This window comes from Euprymna scolopes, chromosome 38 (assembly GCF_053919585.1).
Source record: "Euprymna scolopes isolate OS-2025 chromosome 38, ASM5391958v1, whole genome shotgun sequence".
In the NCBI taxonomy this organism is placed as follows: Eukaryota; Metazoa; Mollusca; class Cephalopoda; order Sepiida; family Sepiolidae; genus Euprymna; species Euprymna scolopes.
In genome coordinates this window covers 57,281,487-57,307,461 of record NC_136519.1, presented here as the reverse complement: position 1 = coordinate 57,307,461, position 25,975 = coordinate 57,281,487, and the positions used below count along the sequence as shown (strand labels likewise).

Sequence of the window (25,975 nt, the reverse complement as noted above, 5' to 3'; positions counted from 1 at the left end):
CATTAAGCTACTAAATTAGTGAAGAGTTTCAATGTTCCTCTTGTATTAAGTGATCATTTAACATTATCTTTCTTGTTGGTTTCGTTTGGTATTGTTGGATTTCAGCAAAAGAATACATTTGGTTTGGTGGAGTATCCAAATTAGTGCTTTAACTTCAGGAAGATCAACAACATTTCGTTGTATAAATCAATGTCGAAAGTATCTCAAATGTTATTTTGAATATTTGGCCTTGCTTTACTTCGAGAGGGAAATATCTCCGTGTCGTGACAAACCTCTATACAGACCTACCGAACTATTCAAATCCACTATACAGAAGATATATATATATATATATATATATATATATATATATATATATATATGTGTGTGTGTGTGTGTGTGTGTGTGTGTTCGTGCGTGTGTGTTCGCGTGCGCATGTATGTGAAAGAGACAGAGAGAGGAAGACAGAGGATGGGGAGAGAGCTCTCAAATGGTAACGCAAAAGTTCACAATTAAAATACCTTCCTCCGGATGAAACCGTTTTAAGTGATGAAAGGAAGCAAGAAAAATGTCATATCAGACAACAACACCATTGCCTGCAGTGAATTCACAAACATATCACGCTATGAAAAATATCCATGTTGAGTGTTTGTTTTTTTTCTTTAAGTCTTAGGAATGATATTTTAAATTTGAAAACTAAAATTATTGATGAAATTCTATTGTTTTTTTTAATACGGCATAATCACGTTGACACACCGCTTATCTCGGCATTGATTTCAGACGTCCTGGACTTCTCCATGCCAGTGGACTCAAACAGTACCGATTCAGGAAAGGTGTGGTTAGGGATTGCGCAACCCTTGCATCAATATTACCTACGCAGCTGTTCTTACAGAGGGTATCCTTTGTCTTTCAAGACTGAACGGAAACATAATCTATGAATTTTTATATGAATATTGCAATGATAGATTTAGATATATAGCGGACGAAAACATTGGTGAAGCATATTTTTTCTATTCAGTTGTGTGTGTGTGTGTGTGAGAGAGAGAGAGAGAGAAAGAGTGTGTGTGTGTGCGTGTGTGTGTGTGTGTGCGTGTGTGTGTGTGTGTGTGTGTGTGTGTGTGTGTGTGTGTGACACTTGGACTTCTTTTCCGGTTGAATGAATACATATTTTAGTTTGTTGTGTATTGCCCTTGTTTAGTCTGGACAATTTAAATCTTTCCTACAGTGAACCATAAAAAATGACACGACTCCTATGTTGGGGGTGAAGCACTACTGTCACTACGTGTTTTCGGTAAAACAGCCGCCAATAATAGCGACTGCTACTGCATTTCTGCACCGGCTTTAAAAACAGCGCTGGGAACTCGGGGAGTCGACAGGACGATTATCAAATATCTCTAACTCCCTCCCGCCCTCTCTCTCTCTCTCTCTCTCTCTCTCTCTCTCTCTCTCTCTCTCTCTCTCTCTCTCATATTCGTCAACAACCGGCTTCTTTTTCTTCATTTCCGAACACACGTACTGGCCGTTTAGATCACAAATACTTTCGTTAAATTATTTTAACTTTATTACATACAAAAAAAAATAACAATTTACCAAACAAAAATTAACTAAACAAAATTAACTTATTTTGTATTTTAATTTGTTCAATTAATTTTTTAATGGCACATTTTTCGGGTTGTAATGCAAATTCAGAGTATTTTCTTGGAATTACCGATTATATATGATTAATTTTACAAAATTGTTTATTTTACCATCTGGAGTGGAAAACTGCGGGTTCACGTCTTTCCCAAGAGTATTAGTGGTTAAATTCGCATAGAGGGGCTTATAGTTGCCGTGGTACCCGTGGGGATACTAACGCTAATTTAAACGGACAAAACACCGGAAATGTAAACATCGCAAAGTTTGTCTTAGCGGGCACATTTGAGTTGACAACCGCCAATAATGAAACAGACGCTATTATTATTAAAGCACATTTAAAATAACAAAACAGGATAAAAAAAATTCTGGAAGATAAATATGAATTTCTGGTTCAAAATATAATCTTGTTATTAAATGGGATCCGTTGGAACTGTAATGAGGAAACACAAAAATTGTCTTTCTTTAACTATTATAAAAAATAGTTTGCCATTTATTTACCTTTAAATATCTTATTTCCGGATCTTGTTTTGAATCGGATCCAGTGAAACATTTTAAATAAACTTAAAGAATTTGTTTTTTGTTATAATTAAAAAGAAGTTCAATTTGTTGTCCATGCACTTTAAAACTATACTGGTCGCAGACCGCATTACGCAATGCATATTAGATATTAAATGTAATCCATTGCAACAAACTTCTAATAACACTTCTTTATAAAGATTATATTTTGTTTTCCCTTTTTCTGTAATTCATATCCGATTTGATTTGATTTTCAATCAACTGATTATTAACTATCAGAACATTAACAAAAAATATAAAACAACTTCGAGGACTGTTCGTTGTTAGTTTTTGTGGGGGGCACAATTTACAGACATGGAAATACATCGTAATACCTCGGAATTTGAATGTATAACAAGCAAATTATTTGCCCTGCCAAAGTCACTAAGTAAGTACCAACATTTTATAATTTATTACGTTGATACATCTTTTGCCTTTTGATTTTGAATAAACAACTAATTGATAAAAGAAAGCCGCAAAGTCATATACTATTTAGTATTTGAGTTGGGCGGTGGTTGTCAGGAGGTGGAAAACGACTCCGTATTACGACGTCAGCGTACAGAACTTGAATGCAATTGCTTCGATAGCACTACATTCACTGATAGATATCGGCATCCTTAATGTGGTCCCGCCTGTGAGTAACATATTTTTAAGAGAATCGAAGAAATTGAAACTAATAAAATCAAACCGGTCAAAAAATGATGCGGATCCATGCGGATCTATTTTAATAGATTTAGTTTTAATGTTTTCATATTCTTTAGATGAGGGCTGATAAATTGGATGATTTGGATTGTTATTTTGGGAGTAGATTGCGCTCGTTCCAATAACCATTCCTGATTACATGGTTTAAGAAGTTCGTAATTGTATTCTTAGTAAATATCACTAATAATTGATAATTACTTAACACATCTTAACGTTCTTGCGGACAATTCTAGTGTGAAATTTCATCGCCGTGAACTAATTGTTTTAGCTCTGAATTTCACAATGAATCATTATACATTCTAACATACTATATATATATATATATATATATATATATATATATACATAAATTTATTTATAGAAACATTAATGGCTACATATGTGCATATATGTTTCTGTAATCACCCGCGTTGGGGGATTACGTCTTCAGGCCAAGAATTACCGTCGAAACTTATATATACCTGCTCTGTTCACTCATTGAGCACTCTTTTGGTAGACACATGTTGTTTCATTGGATGTACTTCTAGGAAACTAAACTCTACTGGCTATATATATATATATATATATATATATATATATATATATATATATATATATATATATATATATATATATATATATATATATATGAAAATGTATTTTAAAAAGGAATAGGAAAAGTATATCAGTTTATAAATTTTTTTTATTCGTCTTCTATTGGTTACGTGCAGGGATACAAAATATTATGAACAAAATTAAAAACGTTTTCAAGAACGTATCTTTCACCGATCCTTTGGTCGTCCTTATTGTAATGAAAGTAATATATATATATATATATATATATATATATATATATTATAGCATTACATTTCACTGCTTTACAACGTATAGACACTAAAATTTTGTTAATTTTTAAAAGTTAGGTTTTATTTGCAACGCGTGCGTGTATATATATATATTTGTGTGTGTATATATGTATATATATATATATGTATATATATGAGTGTGTGTATATGTATATATATATGTATATATTATATATATATGCATACATATATGTGTGTGTGTGTTACGATTTAAGCTAGTACTGTAAATCTATACACAAAATAATATATTTCTATTTAAAATTTTATGTGTATACGTGAAAGAATATATATATATATATATATATATATATATATATATATATATATATATATATATATATATATACATTTTAATGGTATTGGTATCTACCATTATTGTCTTAAATTACTAAAAACCTCTCGCCGGTGATGGCTAAGGAAATAAAAGCAAACTAAATAGGAGATTCCGTTCGAAATTCAGCACATATTCTCGAGTTCGCAAGCTACTAAAGAAGGTGGGAAGGAACCTCGACGGACAAGTTGTGATAATAACATCCTAGTGGTTCGAATAATTCAAATAATTCAACTTGTTTTAATACCTTCATCACGTGTTCAGAGTTAAAAAAGTTCACACATGTAATAAACACACTTTTATAAAACAATTCATAATCAAAAATAAACACACACAAATATATATATATATATACATATATATATATATATATATATATATATATATATATATATATATATATATATATATGATGAGAATTGACTGAAATAGTATTCTGACAAGATAGAGAGATAAAGAAGGAACAAACCAAGTTATGATTTCATCAACGTTTCGTATTTATTGTAAGCCTTCCTCTGGACGAATATATATATATATATATATATATATATATATATATATATATATATATATATATATATATATACATATATATCCATATATATATATGGATGAATATAAATATATATACATATATATATAAATATGTACACATATATATGTACAGATTTTTATGTATATATGAAGCAAATTTGTGTGTTTTCGTGTCTAAGGATCACAGTTAAATAAAAGTCAAACTAACATCATATTTAGAATTAACACCCTTCAATGTTCTTATTGAAGTTCTTGAATCTTTTTGAAAAATAAAAAATGTAGATAAAATAACATTAAAAACAAATGTTCGTACATTTTAGAGGGTTATCTCTTCAGTTTCATATTTAATATTATTATCTGACATATAATAATATTAATCTTGCCAATAAGAAAGTTCAAGTTAAAAATATATATAAATTGAAGTGAAGAACACGATTCAAGCAATCGTTTTTACGCAAGAATCGATCGTTTTTTGTTTTGTTTTTTTCACGTTCAATCATAGTTCGTATTTGGTGCATTGCTTAAATTGGAAAACAAAACTTATTTTTGCGTTAGAATAGTTGCTAAATATTTACTAATATATTTTTGTTCGATTTTTATTTTGCAATTATATTTCTTTATGTTTCATTATTCAACGTAGACAATCGAAGAATTATAGATCTATGTAGATAACACAGATTTTTAATTCCTACTTTGAACTTCTTAGAATTAAATATAGTAAAACGGTTGGCAAATTCCGAACTCCGGAGATAGGGCTTTGACTTTACGGTTTTGCTAATAGTTATTACTCATCTGGTACTAGCCAAGCTCAACGTCGCTTAACTTCGGTGTTCTTACAAGAACTGCTGTGTCAACGAGATTATATCGTGTATAACACCAACGAAGTTTAAGTATGTTAAAAAATTTACATTTGATAAATCGTGTCCATGTGCAAATAAAACGTTCGTAAATCCCAGTATTTAATACTATCGTTCCTAACCCGAATCTCATATTTGTTGTTGATTTTTTTTTTGCAGTAATTTCCTATTCGATATCAATAATCATCACCATAAACCTGATCAATGCGTTCGTTCATTGTCAGTCCCAAAAAGCTAATGAATATAGACATATGCAATTACATGAAATTAAACAAAATCTTATGTGCAGGATGAATTAACAATTTAAAAAATCTCAATAGAAAACATGCATTACAATTTCAGTAATTCGAAAAAACGGCAGAGACGTTCTGTCAATGATGATTACTTTGTTTATAGTTTAGCAAACGAATTTTAAACTTTTGCTTAAACTTCGCAAGAAAATTCAAGAAAAGTTGAGAAATTTGCCATATCTGTATATATATATATATATATATATATATATATATATATATATATATATATATATATATATATATATATATATATGGTGATGGTGATTGTCACTTCTTGACAGAAGAAGGCCATCTTTCCCTTGCTTTATTGTTGATTACTCAATCATTTTCATGTATTTTTAGATATCTTTTTTATTTATTTTTTTAATTATATACACATATATACACTTATGCACACACATATATACATGTGGAGATGTGATATAGATGCATCAATTCCTATTTTCTGTGCGAACGAAGGTGGCTCTTCAGATCAGCCCTGCTCTTACACAGTCTGTTGCAAAGGTCACAATTAAACTGAGATTGAGGGATGCCAACTGGTGCTGCTCTACTGTGGACGCTCATATGACGTTTCAGACCTCCATTCGATTTACAGACCACAGAGGAAACAAAACATCTGTGCCCTGCAATGTTTTTCCCATCCAAGAAAGATTGATCTCCATATATATATATATATATATACACATATTGTGTAATGTTTTTTTGGGAATAAATTCCAACAAAGTGCTTGATTACAAAGAAAAAACTTTTTCGATATAAGAGCTTAATATTTATTTATTTATTTAAATGTACAGAAGGTCAGAAAACATTGGTACCGTCGGTTTCAAGCCCAACATAAGGGGGGACCAGTTAATGGTAGATCGTAAATAATGTTAGGCTCTCGTCAGCCATGTTGTTTCTGTCATTTGATTTCAAGTCAGAGTTCCCATCTTTTATCCTTTTGTCTGTGATAAAGCCTACAAAATAGTGGTGTTTGATTTTGAAGTTGGTTCCTCAAGAAACAGGGACAACATGGCTGGCGAGAGCCTAACATTATTTACGATCTACCATTAACTGGTCCCCCTTATGTTGGGCTTGAAACCGACGGGACCAATGTTTTTCTGACATTCTGTACATTAATATATATATATATATGAATAGAGAGATAGATAGATAGATATTACATATATATATATATTACATACATATATATATATAGTAGGCATTCACAGATAGACTGTTTCGTTGTATCATAACTTTTCAATACGGCTAGATTAGCAGTGATTCCAATAAGAGTGTGTGTATGCATGTGTGTATGTTATAACCTTCTGAAAAAAACAGTAATGCATATTCCTATCTTTCCCAGGTCAACTTGAAAATTAGTATCTCAGAAGGCTAATCATATTGTTTTACAAGTATTTTGACTTATCTGGGTTTATCCTTCCTAAGTTACACACACACACACACATATATATATATATATATATATATATATATATATATATATATATATTACTCTAAAGTTAAACACACACATATGTACATGCATGTATATACATATGTATATATGTAGAGAGAGAGATAGATAATAATAGGTGACAGTGGCGCCAGCATGCACAAGTGTCTAAAGTTTCCAGCAGTTTGCACTCCGACTCACCTATCCTAAATAGCAAGAAGAAAATGAAGAGACACGCAGAGTGTAAGATATTCTACGCCGTGGCTGAACAAGTTTTATAGAATAGCGTCAGCGTTGTAATGGCGGAATAGAAATCTGAATTTTCTCATTTCCAGTTGGTTTACTAGACTTTCGAACTCTAACTCATGTTTGTCTTCGTATCAGTGAATACCCACACGTGTTGTGTATGGGTGCGAGTGTATAGGAAAAAAAATTATAATGTCTCAATATAAAAAGAGGTTCACTTTCCCTAGTACGAAGTGACTATGTTAAACATTTCGAATATAGTATAGTTAGATAAATATAACAAATAATATTCATATATCAATAAAACGTGTTATGTTATATGTATGTATATATGCATATATATATGTGTGTGTGTATATATATATATATATATATATATATATATATATATATATATATATATAACATGACACGTTTTATTAATACATGAATATCATTAATATTAATATGAATGTGCTAGATATATACTTGCGGTATCTGAATTGTTAACAAATTATATATATATATATATATATATATATATATATATATATATATATCACATTTGTAAACAAGTATACAAGCAAGTATATTTCTAGCACATTCATATTATTTTATTTGATATATTGTACGTCTCACACATGTTTTATTGAATGGTATGCCAACCAACTAATCAGAGACTCATATAAATAAATCCCTAAATTATATATATATATATATATATATATATATATATATATATATATATATATACGTTTTATTTTTTATTACCGTATTTTTGTGTTTAGTTACATTATTGTTTCAGCTACCCGGGTAGCTGAAACAACATCATGCAGTTCGTCAGCCTTGTCGATGACAATTCGGGGCCTCAGTACTTTATCCTTCAATACAGGACTTTCCACCTTGGCTCCTAACTTGCTTGCGCAGTTTAGATGTAGTATCTGTTGCGCATCAAATAAACACCATCTGAACCTTCAATGCTCATTTCCAGTGGAGCGAACCCGTGACGACTGTCAGCAGAGAAGGTCGCAGATTCTGGCCGAAAGTAATCTCATTGAGGCAAACAGTCACCCTTATGTGTCCGCTACTACGCCTTTTATCTGAGTGAAGTTCCATAGCCGTTTAAGGAAAACTGTAAGGCAGTAGTGCGATTTGAAGTCAGAGTTCCCATCTCTTATCCTTTTGTCTGTGATAGAGTAGTAGTTTTTGATTTTGGGGTTGGTCCCCTAGTCTTTGCCCAACCAAGGGCACCCACAAGACAGTGGGCTAGGGGTTGGTAGTATGCCGAGGCGTGTCCATACATTGGTGGGCCATAAAGCACCACCTCTACTACTCCGAGATCTAAAGGTTTAATCTGGAGCCGCAAGGCACACAGTTTCTGTGTGTGGCCAACGTGAAGGCACTGTAGGAGTCTTGATGATGGAGAGGTTATGTACTGGCAGGGAAGACTTATGCATAGCTGCTATTTGTTTGGATCCTTAATCCGGCAGCGAAATGTGATGCGTCTAGTGTGTTAGGTATAAGTTAGTGTAACGTTCATGCTTGCATGCTTTCTCGCTTCCAGATAAACCGCTGGTTAGCTCACGGTGAAATATATATATATATATATATATATATATATATATATATATATATATATATATATATATGTATATATATATATATAGGGCATAATTAAATTGGCCCATCAGTTTTCGTCAGATCACCGAAGTTGAGTAACTGCGAGCCTAACCATAACCAGATGACCATTTGGCGCCGTATGTGCTCTTCGCTTATCTCGCAATTGTTTCCAGTCATCCTATATTTTTATTAGTCACTGTGCCGAGCCAAACGAGGGGTGGTTGAGATTGTGCAACTCCTGCCTTAAAAATTTCATCCGCTAGCCACATCATTATCAGTGGTATGTCGAAATAGATAGACAGACATTTGAACATTTATGACACTTAAGCTACAAAGAGTTTTCTGTCTATAACAAATTCTTACGGGAATGAAACGCGGAAAATTCTGTGTAGCTTAATTGCTATATATATATATATATATATATATATATATATATATATATATATACTAAACTTACTACATAGCTCTACTTACGTATTGAACACCGTTAAAAATTATGCAGATACATTAAAAGCATATATATATATATATATATATATATATATATATATATATATATATATATATATATATATATATAATTATTTTCTTTAAAAACTATTAAATACCTATAGAAACTAGTGTTTCATCTTTTGGGAATCATCAGTGTCACGATTAACGCTGGTCATGAGATTCGAAAACCGGCACGAAGTCATCTCCGACTCCATTAACAAGGACCAAATTCATTAGGCAACCGTCAACCGCGAGAAATGCAGTTGAAATTTTAATATTTGTTGTTAAATGTTTTTAACGTTTGTCAAAGTGATCTAATCGTTATATGATGATTCGCGCATCCGAGCTAAAGTGACCGACATTAGTTCAACTGTAAAGTGCTCACTGATAAGAAACGAGTTTCTTAAAGGAGCTAACATAATTATTTACTATAATTAAAAACCTACAGACACTAGTGTTTAATCCTTTCGGAAATTATCAGTGCAGGGTTTCACAATTTATGTGGGTCGAGAGATTCGAACCCGGCAACGAATATATATATATATATATATATATATATATATATATATATGTGTGTGGGGAGGGGGTGTTATGAGAAAATTTGCTTATTCAAATATATATGTATGAAAGGTCATATGAAGGTACCTTGTGTGCGTCGTAGTGTTCTTAGATAAGTTGTGTATCGGAATGTCTTCGATAATTATCGATAATCGATAATCGAAATAATCCGATGAAAGAAGGAACACGCGATGTTGACCAAAGTTAACATCTAAGACAGACATCTAATATGCATTTGAAAAGTTATATTACCATACAAGCAGAGAAGCTCGACATATAAAATTAGCTGTAAGTTCTTTAATATGACTGGGGCGCGTTCGAAAAGAAGATTTTTGTTTGAAGCTCACTTGCATCATTAGACTTGACTTTTTCATTTTAAACATTAATTCTCAGCCATTATTACCGCACAAGCATATGAAACCAAGGTGAAATGCATATGAAATCAAGGTTCTTTGATGTGACAGAGACACATTCGAAATGAATGTTTCTATTTAGAGCACAATTGAAGCATGATACTTGACTTTTGCATTTTAAACTTTAATTCAAACCATTATATTTATAAAAAATAATTTTACAAAATCAACAGTAGATTCTCTACCGTTCGCTGCAGATTAAAATATACTATGGACTAAGTCACTACGGGGACACAGTTGAAGATTTCTTCCGGTGCACTGCGGTGAGTTCCCAATTAGAGCTATCAAGACAAATAATCGATTTGATTTCATTGATTTTGATGACAATAAAATATAAAAGATACTTCAGTGATTATCATACAATCCAGGATGACGTCGGATCTCCCTTGTAGTATATAAATATCAGTATTTAATAATTTATACTTAATTTATCAAATTATATATTATGTACATATATGTGTGTGTATGTGTATTTCATATTAATGACGATGAAAGTGGTTCATCAGAGGTAAGAGTGTTTTAATAAACTTTATATTATCATTATTATATGCGCATATATATAAAATATATATTCTATATATTTTTATGTATAAAGAAAATATAAAGCAACAAACCGAGTTATGTGTTCATCAAGGTTTCGTCTTTATTTCGAGAGATCCTCTGAATGATTAATATTAAGAAAACAAAAACACCAGTACAAATGTTTGAACATTTTCTTGTGAAAAGTGTGACGGTGTTCCATTTCAGAAACACAAAAAGACGTTGGAAATTCAAAAAACTGGGGGCTCGCGTTGTTTAAGAAAGAGATTTTTAATAACGTCATATCGCCGTTAATATATTTTATTTTCCCTATTTCGTCAGAATACTACTTCCATCAATCTCATCATATTTATTTATGTGTATATATATATTTATTTTTAAAATTTTGCCTAGGAAACTTCTCTGTCAGTTTTTGGTCTACAGACATGAAACTAAATATATATATAAGATATTCGAACCCATGAGAAATTTCATATTTGGGCTTTATCCGGGTAACGTCAGTGTAAGAGTGTGAAAATTAAAGAAATGGATTTGCTACATGAAGGTCGAACGAGGGCTTTATGAATATGCATGCGTGACGTAATAGCTATTGGTTCATGTTTTAATTTTTAGCCTTGAAAAAACATGTCTTCATAGCTCAGGCATCAATATTAAAGGAAAAAGTAAATCGTAAGCTAAACGTTTTGGTTTCGATTCTCGGTGGTGGCGCACGAGTCATTTTTTTTTTTTTTTTTACTTTTTAAATCATAACTCTTTAAATCCTTACATATAATATGGTGATAAATACGAAATCTGCATTAATCAAAACATCACATTGAAGCATATGTTACGACTTGTCAGTGCCGGGCAGCCAGTTAGTGTATATATATATATATATATATATATATATATATATATATATATATATATATATATATATATATATATATATATATAAACTGAACGTCTGTGTGTGTGTCTGGGCACGAATAGGCTCCTGTATGGAAATGTATCGAGACACATGAATGGGCATGTTTGATCTGGCATAATGATGATTCATTAAAATTGTGGGGTCTGCGCATGCGCCTGGTCCACAAAATATGGAAATAAAAAATTTAAAAATTAAAAAAAACGTTTACAAGTGTTTTTGATATAGATCTACATAATACTTTGATAAGTATGTTTTAACTTAAATAGGGATGGTATAATACAATTGTGGGGTCTGAGTTCGCGCCTGGCCTCCATAGAATTGAAATAGGCACAAACTTTAATAAAGACTTTTCATATCTATCTGCGTGAGTATACTTTGATAATTATGTTTCAGTTAGGAGAAATATGGTATGATAAAATTATGGTGTGTTCGTTCGCGCTTGACCTTCATAGAATGAAAATATGTCACAAAGTTTAACAAGTTTTTTTATATAGATCCACAGAATATTGTGATAAGTGTTTAAGTGTGAACAGGTATGGTATAATAAATTATGTGGTTTATCTATTTTATTTTTACTTTCATCATATTTTGCTTTGGTTTTGATACCCCCAAAATCGAAGCACTCTTTTTGCAACCCTTCCTTTTTATAACCTATCATACTTTCATAAATCAGAGTCCATTTTCTGTAGGCTGTTTTTGAACCCAGTCAACGAGTACTTTTGCTAGTATATATATATGTGTATATATATATATATATATATATATATATATATATATATATATATATACAGACCTTAAGAGAGAGAGAGAGAGATAAAAAGGAATAAACCGAATTAAGTGTTCATCAACGTTTCGTTTTTATTTCGAGACTTCCGGAATAAAGAAGAAACGTTGATGAAAACAGAACTCGGTTTGTTCCTTTTTGTTTCTCTATTTCCTCGGAATACTATTTTCATTATTCTCGTCATATATATATATATATATATATATATATATATATATATATATATATATATATATATATAAAGTGAAAGTGTCTGGCTGTATGTGTGTCTGTTTACATTTCTTTACACAATAACTCTATCAATTTTCTATCCACAGACTCGAAATTGGATATATAGGCTAGTGAGATTTGAGAAAATCTTTCTAATCGGTTTTCGGCCAGTAATTTGGCTTTTAAGGGATCAAAGTTCCACGATTTGACCTTTGAGAACTCTACAAACTCCTCGCCAATTTTGGGTCTAAACACTTGAAATTTTAGACATAGGTTTCATGGATATGGATCTAACTTAATAACTTGATTTGAGCCCAAAACAATAAATGTTAAGAAGTCATAATATCGGTCAAAGTTAAAAAAAAAAAAATTGACCTCTACGGTCTCTACAAAATTACTCAGACAATTTCTGGTCTAAACATTTGAAATTTTACATTCAGAGATAGGGCAAGGGTTTTAATCGGTTAGGGTCGAAAATTTGAGCTACAAATATATAAATCTATGTATGTATGTTTGCATGCCTAAAACTTTCGACAGAGGCGACGGATTTTCAGAAGATCAGTATCGCTTTGAAGCTCGACCCTTCAGACGGCACATACCGAATAATTGGCTTAAAACATAATTTCTTCACTCTCAACTGGGCTCTTTTCTTTAGAGAGGGGCCGATTTTCGTTGTCTTGTCTTAATTTAAATCAACGTCACTTGCGGTTTGGCAGTGGTTGTAACAGCAAAGACATCACGTTTTTTCACGTTCTTTTCCTCCTTCGCGGTACGGGTTCAAGCCTGCCTTCCTACTAACATTTTTTTTGCTCAACACACACACCCAAACACCCGGGCAACGCCGAACACCCATGCTATTATATATATATATATATATATATATATATATATATATATATATATATTAGGGAAAATTGATTTACAAATTTTTTTCTATAAAATATTGCAGCAGAGAAATTTGCACAAACATATGAGGAGTACAAATATAAAAAAATATTAGTCGTCCAATGCGCATTTTATTTTAAAGGTTGTTGAGAAACGGAAAATTCTTGCTTTTGAAAGCTTTATGTTTGAGATTATTTGGTATTTTACAGCTTCAGTCCAATATGAAATTAATTTTCAATAACTATATAATAATTGATATACTAAATATTTAACAGATGTATAATTACCACGTTTTTTATTAAATTCTGTGATATGCTGCGTTTTATTGTGTTAAAGCTGTAAAAAAAGATAAAAACTATGGAAGTTTCTGTTATCAAAATGAAGTTTTAAGTATTTTTGAAGAAAAGTTACATAAAATACCACACATATTGGAGTTCTCTACGTTTCTGTAAAAATACAGAACAATTGCGTAAGTACAATATATGTTTGTTCCGTAATATCAAAAAATCTCCCTATAAGAATTTTTTGAAAGAAAAACATGTTTTATTTCACTGCATAAAATTTTAGCAATTGAATGTCTTGCGCCCAACTCTGAGAGTGGCGTCAGATTCTAATTTTACAACCCTTTCGAAACTTTGTTAATGTGCTGGCAAATTGGGTAACTCATGGTTGCTGTTATTTATCAATAATTCCCGGAGTTCATTATGAGATAACTCTTCAGTGAAGTTTGGCTCTGAAACTCCACTTTGGGAAAGGTCAATCAAATGTGTTCAATTTTTTGTTTTTGATTTTTTTAACGCTTTTTCACTGGTTTCTCACTTATGAAAAAGAAAAGAGAAATCAATTTATTTAATTGAATTGATAAAATGAACTCAATTTGTTTTCTTATGATGAAACTGAAATGTTAATTTAAAATGAACGTATAAATAGATGTATATACAATTCGATTAGTTTTATATGAATAAATGTTTACCTGCCTAAAGGCTAAAATTTTATTTACAGCTTCAGTTCACACTTCCAGTTCATTCAATTTTAGCATTGAGATAAAATATTCACTCGCAAAATGGCAAACGTATTAAATGTAATATTTGCCATGCAATTCCTTAAATTTTTGGAGGTTGCTTTTTTTTTACACAGTGATCACCACTTATCAAGGCCAGGAAGCCACTCAGGGATAAGGGTTATTCCAAGTACATTACGTTAGTGTGGAGATTTGCTGAAGTGTTTAATTAAGGGGGCGGTTCATTAGGAATTTGTTAACATTGGACTTGAAGACATCCAAGTTGTAGTCCGGAGGGAAGCAGGCAGACGGAACAGAGTTCCACAGGCGTGCAGTTCTAAGAAAGAAGCTTTGTCCATGGAATCCGCGTTTTGATTTAGGCACAGATATAGAGTGGGGGAAACTTTTCACAGTGGATTCAGCTAGACGGGTGTTTTTCGTGAAAGATTGGCGAGGGGGGGGCCAGAGATTAGAGTTCAGACGAGCATCTGCCATGGAAATAACGATAAAATAAGGATAGGCTCGCAACGTCTCTTCTGTGGGAGAGAGGTTGCAGGCTAGAGAAAAGGGCATCCCCCACTAAGCCACTTTTTATCTGCTGGATCATTTAAAAATATACAGGTACAGATCATGAAATTTATTATCTCATTATCAATTTTAAATAAACCAACTGCATATATTTCCACAATAAATCTTACCAGGTGGTGCATTTTGTTGGTTAGTTCTGAAGGATAACATTTCCTGGTCAATAACCACAATGTTCTGATAGCCATAGTAAACCATCTTACCTGATTGAAAGGTTCTATCTTCTATCCTCATAGCTAGGATCTACTTCACCCCTTGAAATCAAACAGCATACTCTAAAAGTAGTCTTTACTCCTCATTCTGTTATAGTATAGTCACTGCTATCTAGAGGACTAGTTATTCGTTAAAGTAAATTTAGAGCAAATAATGATGATTGTTGTCACATGATTTTCTGAGACAACCAGTTGTGTTCTTCTATTGATGGATTTAAATAATGCCTTAAAAGGAAGTCCGTTCTGGTTTATGGAACAAGCTGCCAATGTCAAGCAATTTATTAAGATTTTGACCAGAACCTGTTTGGCATCTGCATACAATGATTTTCTGTTTACTACTTTAACTTTTCTGCAATTTATGCACAGTCATAATTAATAGAGGCAAACTTGAAATAATTGCCTTCCAAATGCCATATCATTTGTAATTAATGAAAGAACAAATGTATTTAAAGCTGAATGGGAATTCTCTATGTAATAGCTATATTTGATAACTTGACGGAAAGTAGGGATTCTTTTGTATTTAATGAAGAATATAGACCCCTAATTTTTGTTGAATCATTACTATGGGTAGATATACATAGTGTCCGACTAATTTTTAGAAAAAATCTGCAATAGATATATTTTATGATCTTGTAAGAAATTAAACAACTAATTAAAATGATATTAAGGAAAATAGACCATTATGAAAAGGAAAAATCATTTTACTTATCTTACATGAAAAAAACATATATCAAGTAATTTACGCACAAAATAAGCTTACGAAAGAAAATTAATTTAATTACAGCAATTCTTTGTATATCACAAATATATATATATGTATATATATATGCATATGTATAATTATATATATATATAACTACTTAATTTGCTCACATAAATTTAATATACGAAAGTATAGATTTATGCGTAAACTTTAAGTATTTACTTCAAAAGTGCTCAATACGTAGGTAGAGCTAGTTAGTAATTTATAAAATATATATGGCGATTAAGCTACACTGAATATTCTGCGTTTCATCCACTATAGGATTCGTCAGGCCTATGCGCGAATTCTGTGGTTGCTTCTTGTTTTTATATATGTTGAGGATTTTTAGTTAGCCAATCAACTTTCTAGTATCCACCGCGCCCCTTCCTATCAGCCAATGGGCATGCATTTTATCGAACAAAGGATCTGTTTTAGAACTAGGTTAGTGGTTTAAGGTAGACGTTTTTCTTTTTTTTATATATATAAATATACCTGTGTACACACATACATGCACATATATATACATATATATATACATATATGTGTGATCGTTTATGTATATTCATGTTTATTTAATTTACTTATTTGTTTGTTTTCTATTGTTACGGTGTTTATAAAACAACACTAGCGAATAAATACTGGGAACTCAAAGAAAGCGGACATTCGCCGGTAGTCGAATGGAAAATAATGAGACAAGCTACCAAGTGCAGACATTTAGACGACCCATGTAAATTATGCCTCCATGAAAAATTTGCTATCCTGTACTTTAAAGAACCCCAAAATCTATTAAACTGTAGACGAGAAATAGCAAACAACTGTGTTCACAAAATAAAACTTACTCTAGGATAGCGATACAAAATAGCTTTAAAACTAACAATAACAATAGAAAACAAACAAGTAAATGCATTGAATAAACATGAATATACATAAACGATCACACATATATGTATATATATGTATATATATATGTGCATGCATGTGTGTACACATAGGTATATTTATATATATATAAAAAAAAGAAAAACGTCTACCTTAAACCACTAACCTAGTTCTAAAACAGATCCTTTGTTCGATAAAATGCATGCCCATTGGCTGATTGGAAGGGGCGCGGTGGATACTAGAACGCTGATTGGCTAACTAAAAATCCTCAACATATATAAAAACAAGAAGCAACCACAGAATTCGCGCATAAGCCTGACGAATCCTATAGTGATGAAACGCAGAATATTCAGTGTAGCTTAATCGCCATATATATTTTATAAATTACTATATATATATATATATATATATATATGTGTGTGTGTGTGTGTGTGTGTGTGTGTGTGTGTGTGTGTGTGTGTGTGTGTGTGTGTGTGTGTGTGTGCGTTATTTTTCTTAATTTACATTTTCTATGTCATAAAATGCAAAATATTTAATTATTTTTATATTTATTGTGAGCTTCGGTTAAAATACGAGTAGCATGTAAACAAAGCCAATGTAGGTAAAAAAAAAATAACCATATAAAAATAAGCCCTGATTTATTAGTTGTTTTATTTATTTTAAATGAAATATATTGCAGTGTTTCTTTTTTATCAACGCTAATTTAGTTTTCTGAAAATAACAAACAAACATAAAAATTTTTGCGTATAATTTCTTCAAATTTTTCTTCAAAATGCAGCGTTAATAAGCATGCAATTTTTGCATTTAACATCGGCATAAATCAGCAGATTGAATATTTTCAATGTTTACATTTATTTTCTCCAAAAGCAATAAAGTTTGGGGTAAAAGTTATTGCGTTGTTACATTTTATGCTATTAAACAACTTTCTCTGCATAGATATTGTCAACCTATACTAACGCACATGTAGTTGTTATTTGTATACAACTGTTTTGGCTTGCTCCCCGCCTCTCTCTCTCTCTCTCTCTCTCTATCTATCTATCTCTCTCTCCATATATGTATATATATATGCATACACACATATATTTATATATATATATGTGTGTGTGTGTGTGTGTGTGTGTGTGTGTGTGTGTGTGTGTGTGTGTGTGTGTGTGTGCATATGTATTTATGTTTTTATATTTTTGTGTGCATGGGCGTGATAATTGCCATTTTATTTTTCTTTATATTCTACCGAGCACCCATTTTGTCATTTTTGTATTTGTGCATCTTGCTCTCTTTATATATATCCATGTGTTCTTGTATATTTTTCCATTTAGGTTTTGACTCCCCTCTCCTCTATATTTACTCTATTATGCCTAGCCCCTACCCCCATTTTCCTCCTTCCTCATACGCCCCATGCTTAATATTTTCTATATATAATCTATTCCTTATTTTTATAACCCCTGAATTTTTTTAATTCATGTCTCTTTCCCCTCTTTACTAATTCTTTATTCTTTATTACACACACGCACATACACACACACACACACACATATATATATATATATATATTTTACTGAGATCTATTCCCCCCCCACATATATATATAAATAATTCTTTCCCATTTTATTTAACTTGTATTTATTTACTCCTCGTATCACCGATCGACATCATGTATGTTGAATCCTTTCTTTTCTAAATTGTTTACTGAGATTGAAAAGTTTTGCTTACTCTGCTCGTTTCAATCTAAAAATCTAGATCCCGACCTTATTATTTGGCTTTTTGTGTATATTTCTCTATAAACCTTTATATCCAAATTATAACTCGATAGTTTTGTCCCCCGCATGCGTCTTCCTTTTTCCTGTTTCTAAACACAATGTTTTAAACAGATAATTCCCTTTATTCGAGGTGTGTTGTAACATATGATCCAGAGACTTACGAACCGATCCCGAATATCTTTTTTATTTTTTATAATTATCATGTGCATATCAATGTAGTCCCCAACGAAGGGTGAGCGTAATAAAATTAGGGACATCATTTTTTTCTATTTACCAGGTCTTGGAGATAAGCGAATGCAAGCATAAAGCCAATGTGCATGTAATATAGACCTTAAATTCTTCAACATTCGAAGCTCTTACTAGATTGCAAAAACAATATCATTGCGATTGCAACAGCATTTAGTGAAGAGTGGGAAAACTATTGAGAATAGTTGCAGAGGCACTGGTTAATATCGATATATTTGAAGATGTTTTAGACAACCTTGTTTCAGACTTGCCCAAATTCTCACGAGCTAAAAATGTAACTTCAGAGAGCCAAGAGCGAGACGAATGGAGAGATTTGAATGGAAAAGTTGAACAGTTAAAAATAGCGAGAATGGAACAAGACACGAGACGCCGAGAAATTGATGATAGGAAAACGCCCCGTAATGAGAGGCGAAATAAATTTACTCTTACTAAACAGGTCAGACTTGTACCAGCATTGATTAAGATTGGTGTGGAGAAATATTTCCACTACTTTGAGAAGATCCCTTCAACCATGGGTAGAATCCGAGAGGAATACAAACTCTTATTCTCAGACGGTTCAGTGTGCCCCGTGACTGATACTATAAAGAAAGCAAATATAAAAATATCGAGAAAGACTGGAACAACGGATAATCTGTGGAAGTATTTGTACAAATAAGCACAGCAATACAATATTGCGGTGATAGGGACAGGAGATGGAACTTTGGTAGACAATACAGAACTTAATAAAGGTGTTCGTTTTAAATTCTTCTAAAGATGGAGGGACTAATTGTACATTTGTTGTTTTTTAAACAAGGGTTGCACTTTGGAGTATACTTTGATATGAAACATATGAACCCTTCCACGCGTAGAGATCCGTTTTTTTTCTGAATAATTGCATCTTAATTATGTTATTGAGTCTCTATAATAAATTGAGTCAGGGGCATTACATAACCTTGCAGAATCTCCATATTTTGTTTGTTTGTTTGTTTGTTTTAAAGAAGTAGGCTCAACGTAGAAATGTTATGTCAGATGGAAAAATACAGTTTTTGTTTAAGGTTATGACTTCTCAGATATCAGAATATCATTGCTTGATCAAATAAATCATCAAAGTTATTTCTTTTTAATAAGTGTATGTTTTTAATTATTTCCAAATGTAATAATTAACCAAATAATCTGTTCTGCCATTCTAGATAACCTCATTGGATTCCGAATAACAAAACAATTTGTTATTCAACATAAACTGCATATTTTTACATCAACAGCAATTTCATTTCTTCCACATTTTTAATCATTGTGTAGTACTTTACTGTTTTTAGGATTGGTATGTAGCACTTTGATTCTGTGCACCTTTGTCTATATTGAATACTAATATATATATATATATATATATATATATATATATATATATATATATATATATATATATATATATGCATACATATATATACATATATATATATATATATATATATATATATATATATATATATATATATATATATATATATATAAGCATGGGTGCCAGGCGTTGCCCGGGTGTTTTGAGGTGTGTTGAGCAAAAAAATAAAAAAGTGTTAGTAGGTAGGCAGGCTCGAACCCGTACCGCGAAGGAGGAAAAGAACGTGAAAAAACGTGACGTATTTGCTGTTACGACCACCGCTAAAACGGAAGTGATGTAGGTTTAAATTAAGGCTAAACAATCGAAAAGAGGGGATGACTTTCGAAAATATCGGCGAAAAAAGCGACCCCTCCCTGTAAACAAGTGCCCAGTTGAGGGTGAAGAAATTAATGTTTTTAGCCAATTTTTCAGTATTTGTCGTCTGAAGGATCGAGTTTCAAAACGATACTAATCTTGTACAAATCCGTCGCCTCTGTCAAAAGTTTTAGGCAGACATACAAACATACATACATAGATTTATATATTTGTAGCTCAAATTTTCGACCCAAACCGATTAAAAAGCTTGCCCTATCTCTGAATACCCTTTATGTAAAGTTTCAAATATTTAGACCAGAAATTGTCTAAGTAATTTTGTAGAGACAGCAAAAGTCAAATTTTTTAAAACTTTGACCTCTATTATGAACCCTTAACATTTATTGTTTTGAGCTCAAATAAAGTTATTCAGTTAGATCCATGTCTAGGAAACCTATATCTAAAATTTTAAGTGATTAGCCTCAAATTGGCAAGGAGTTTGGTAGAGTTCTCAAAGGTCCAATCGTTTAACTTTAACCCCTTAACAGCCAAATCTCTGGTAGAGAACTGATTACAAAGATTTGCCAAATCTCGCTACCACATAGAGATATTGATATACAGGGTACTGAGATTTGAGAAAATCGATGTGATCGGTGTCGGCCAGAAATTTCGCTGTTAAAGGGTCAAAGTTCAACGATTTGATCTTTGAGAATTCTACCATTATCCTCCGCCAATTTTGGGTCTAAATACTTGAAATTTTATATATAGCTTTCTTAGACATGGATCTAACTTAATAACTTTATTTGAGCTCAAAACAATAAATGTTAAGGGGTCATAATAGGGGTCAAAGTTAAAAAAATTAACCTTTTATTTTTGGCTCAGCATACACCTCCAACCACCCGGGAAACGCCGGGCTGAAATGCTAGTATATCTATAAAAGTGAACGTGTTTGTGTATCTGTCTGTCTGTGTATCTGTGTGTGTACATTTCCCTACGCAATAACTCGGTCAATTTTTAGTCTACAGACTCGAAACTTGATATACAGGGTACTGAGATTTTGGAAAATCGATGTGATCGGTTTTCGGCCAGAAATTTGGCGATTAAGGGGTTAAAGCTTAACGATTTGACTTTTGAGAACTTTACCAAACTCCTCCGACAATTTTGGGTCTAATCACTTGAAATATTAGGTATTGGTTCCTTGGACATGGATCTAACTGAATAACTTTATCTGAGCCCAAAACAATAAATTTTAAGGGGTCATAATAGGGGTCAAAGTTTAAAAAGTTGACCGCTTCTTTTTTTTTCTTTGCTCATCATACAACGTCGGGCACCCATGCTAGTATATATATATATATATATATATATATATATATATATAACTTTAAACTGACATTTAAAATGATGCACACGGATCAATCTGCGCCTTATTTTTTCAGTGTACTCCGACGGGGCCAATCAACAATAGACAGAAATTTAATCCCCCAAAGAAGGAATTCGAAGACAACTGCAATAGTTGTTCATTTACTAAAAGAACATCTACATAAGGATTAGCAAACTTCAAACTCTTCTGCGAAGAATCGTCCTTATTTCAATTTCGTCTTATTTTAGTCCCTTTTATTTAGTCCTTATTTCAATTTCGATCAAATTTAGATTCTATAAAATATTTATGAGTTGATAAATTCCACAAAGGCACTGAAATTCAAGAAAAGCTTGTTAATTGCTTTTAATCACTTCACAAAAGCGAGTGGTATTTGAATTCTGACGAAGAATTTCCACCTTTTTTGGCTTGTTTTTGTGAATCCCAATAAGACTAAATATAGCACAAGTTACTACTCCTTGCGCATAACAGCTACGTTTTAAAATGCGTAATGAACGGTTAATTATTTTAGGAATGGCTCCCGTGCATATCAATATATAAACGAAAACACATAACTCTATAAAAATAGATATTTGTTCCTATCTAATATATGAAGCAATATGTTTCGTAACGAAATGAGACGAATTTATTCGTGAGTGTTCATTAATATCATAATAGATGTCTTTTTTACCATAAAACCAATATAATACATAGGAAGTAAATAAATGTGTATGAAACAGACGATAAACACAAACACACAAGGTTGTATCTGATAGCTACATTAATGTACATAAATAATGCGCGCATGTAATTCTATATATTTAAGTAGTCAATTTTGTTTTATCATGTTTATTAAAGGTGTAGCAATATTTTTCTACATTTTGTCTTTATAGACTTGAATCGTTTTTCTGGTTAGAATTGATGAGATTTTTGCCGAAGTTTCGGTTTGCCTATCTTTCCTAATATCTCCAACGGCTTTTCTTATTTTGGTTTACGGCACATCAGTTTTTTGTGCTTCATTAACAACTTAATTTAGTTGCTTTGGTATAACGTTTCAACTTTATATATTTAAATAGTTACAGATTAATGTGTTTTGAAAATATATCTTTTGTAAATAAATAATATATAGCGTATAGATTTTATTAAGCAATACATAAAAAATCTTAGTAGCTCGGTCGTATAATACACGTAAATATGATAGTTTACTTTATGCAGATCTCTTTTTTATTATTGAACCAATTTTCTACTAATTATTATATTGCACTAAATATATAGTACTGATTTAAAAAAAAAAATTAAATATGATATAGGTACCATCCTGTGAAGTCGAAACCAAACCATTTAGCTTTTCAGTCGTTAATCGCTACTATCTGCATATCAAACTTAAATTAACCAATTTAAACGTATAAATGTATGCTTGCGCATGTGTGGATGAGCATTTAAAGTCGACTTATTTTTCAATTTTAATTACTTAGCAGCTGTTTTTAATGACGGAATAACAAAGAATTTGATTGGTTAGTAAGCTATAATAAACAAAAACATCGGGTAACTCTAATTAAATTCATTTAGCCTGATGATTCACTGAGGGATGAAATGCAGAAGCCTGTCAAACACACACACACACACACACATATATATATATATATATATATATATATATATATATATATATATACACGTCACATCCCTCAAACCAGATAGGCAGAGAAAGACAAGGAATGAGCACGGTTATATATGTACAGCCGATTACCCGACCTATCTAGACCTGATTGAGATTGTCGGACTGACTTCCTCATCTTGGTTGTTATTGTCACAACGTTTCGGCCGTTTTGCCCTCCGGCCTTCGTCAGGTGTTTTGTATCGAACTGGGGAACCGTTTCTTAGGAGTCTCGCACCCAACCCTTTATTATTATTACGGGGGTACCGTGTTCGGACTCCAGCTAGGCTTTGGGACATAGTTGCTGATTCTCTGTTTTGAATGTTACTTTTTAACTGCCTTCGTTCAGGATTGAACTCAGCACCTTTGGGTAACTATAAACTTTGATACAACGTCTAGGACCACTCGGCCATATGTCAAACGTTGTGACAATAGCAACCAAGATGAGGAAGTCAGTCCGACAATCTCAATCAATGAAAACACCTCATCTCAAAAATACAGACAATTACTATCTAGACCTATCGGTGTATAGTATATAACAAAAACTGTGTTTTCTTAGCATCTTACACACTGGATAACGTCATAAAAGACAGCATACAAAAGTGAATGATCTGAATGGGTAGTTGGACGATAAAAGATATAAATAATCAAATGTAAAAAGATATGCAAGGGGATGGGGGGGAGGGAAAGAGAAAATAGTAAATAAATAAAAAGAGAGGCTAGAATATTGATCTAATAAATTATAACCAAATATGTCGTAGGTCATCAAGTATCTTTGCGAGGAGGTTAATAGTGGCAAACATGTGGTGCGAATCTTATAAAGTTATTTTATTTTCAATTTCTTCATAAATTATTTTAACAAGTTCGGTATTTTATCTATTTTTAGGTTTTATCACTTATTTACGCAGAGATTTGGGATTTTGCCAATAATTCTTTTCTTTCTTGAGCCATAAAACCCAAAAGAAAAAAGATTTACTAACATCTTCCACGAACCTTTCGGCATTTGTAGACATTGATCAGAAAAGGAAATCCACCCCATATGACAGAAAGAGTCAGTAAGAAACCCCAGTAACAGCTGCCATTTAATTTAATATTTAACATCACTTCAAAGAAATTGATATTTTATGCAAGTTTTATAAATAGAGTAAAACTATTATTTATTTGCAACACTTTAAATTACTGGGTTGCTTTAGATGAGTTTCCTTATCACCCTCTGCCCTTTTTTCTATCTCTCTCTCTCTTTCTCTCTCTCTCTCTCTCTCTCTCTCGCTACCTCTCTCTTACTGATTGTGGAAATAATGATTATATATATATATATATATATATATATATATATATATATATATATATATATATAATCACTCACGAAGGGGAGCCCGGCTTTGCCCGGTCGGTAAATACGCTTAAATATGATATGTAAATTTGTCCAGATTTCGTATATTTTATTATTGTGATTTCAAAGTAAAAAAAAAGTATTAGTGTGCCATCAATATCAATTGAAACCGAAAGCAAAACTATAGCATTTTAAGCTGGTGACGTTACCACTGTACCACCGTAACACGCATATGAACGGATTAAAAATTAAAAATAAACCAAGATGAATGTACAAAATGTATAACGATTTGTTTTTATATTTTGCTCAGTTTTTACTCCTTAAAAACTATTTCAACCGACTAAAGAATGGTCCGTAAAAAATCCAAAATTTTGAGGCCCCTATCGCTGCTCTGCGACTTTTAATGTTGGAAGAGATAGAGTTTTAAAGTAAGGAGATATACAAACCGACAAACAGACATGTAGCGTGTATATATTAGATTTCCACAAGGAGAAAACACCACATGGCACAAATAATAAAAGACGCTGATCGGAAGTCCTAGAGTCGAGTTCCGTTTTCCTGTGCTCTCATCAGTAAAACATATCCAAACTTAAGATTATAAACGCGATTCTCTTGACTGCGAGACAAGTATATAGGCACCTGAGACATCATACCACAAATAAAAATGTCTATGGACTAAAATAGATTATGCAAACTGCGGCGAAATCTGACTGTGGAATTATATACTCTTTCCAA

General features: G+C 31.8%; 1 protein-coding gene across 1 annotated transcript in view; it reads left to right on the top strand.

The window, feature by feature from the left end:
* Window positions 1–1,051: 1,051 nt before the first annotated feature.
* LOC145263160 (corticotropin-releasing factor receptor 2-like) overlaps window positions 1,052–25,975 on the top strand; it is an 878,460-nt gene continuing 853,536 nt past the window's right edge. The window contains exon 1 of the mRNA XM_080120166.1: window positions 1,052–2,557. Within this exon, the coding sequence (XP_079976292.1) occupies window positions 2,485–2,557 (73 nt within the window). The 5' untranslated portion in view covers window positions 1,052–2,484. The remainder of the gene's footprint in view (window positions 2,558–25,975) is intronic.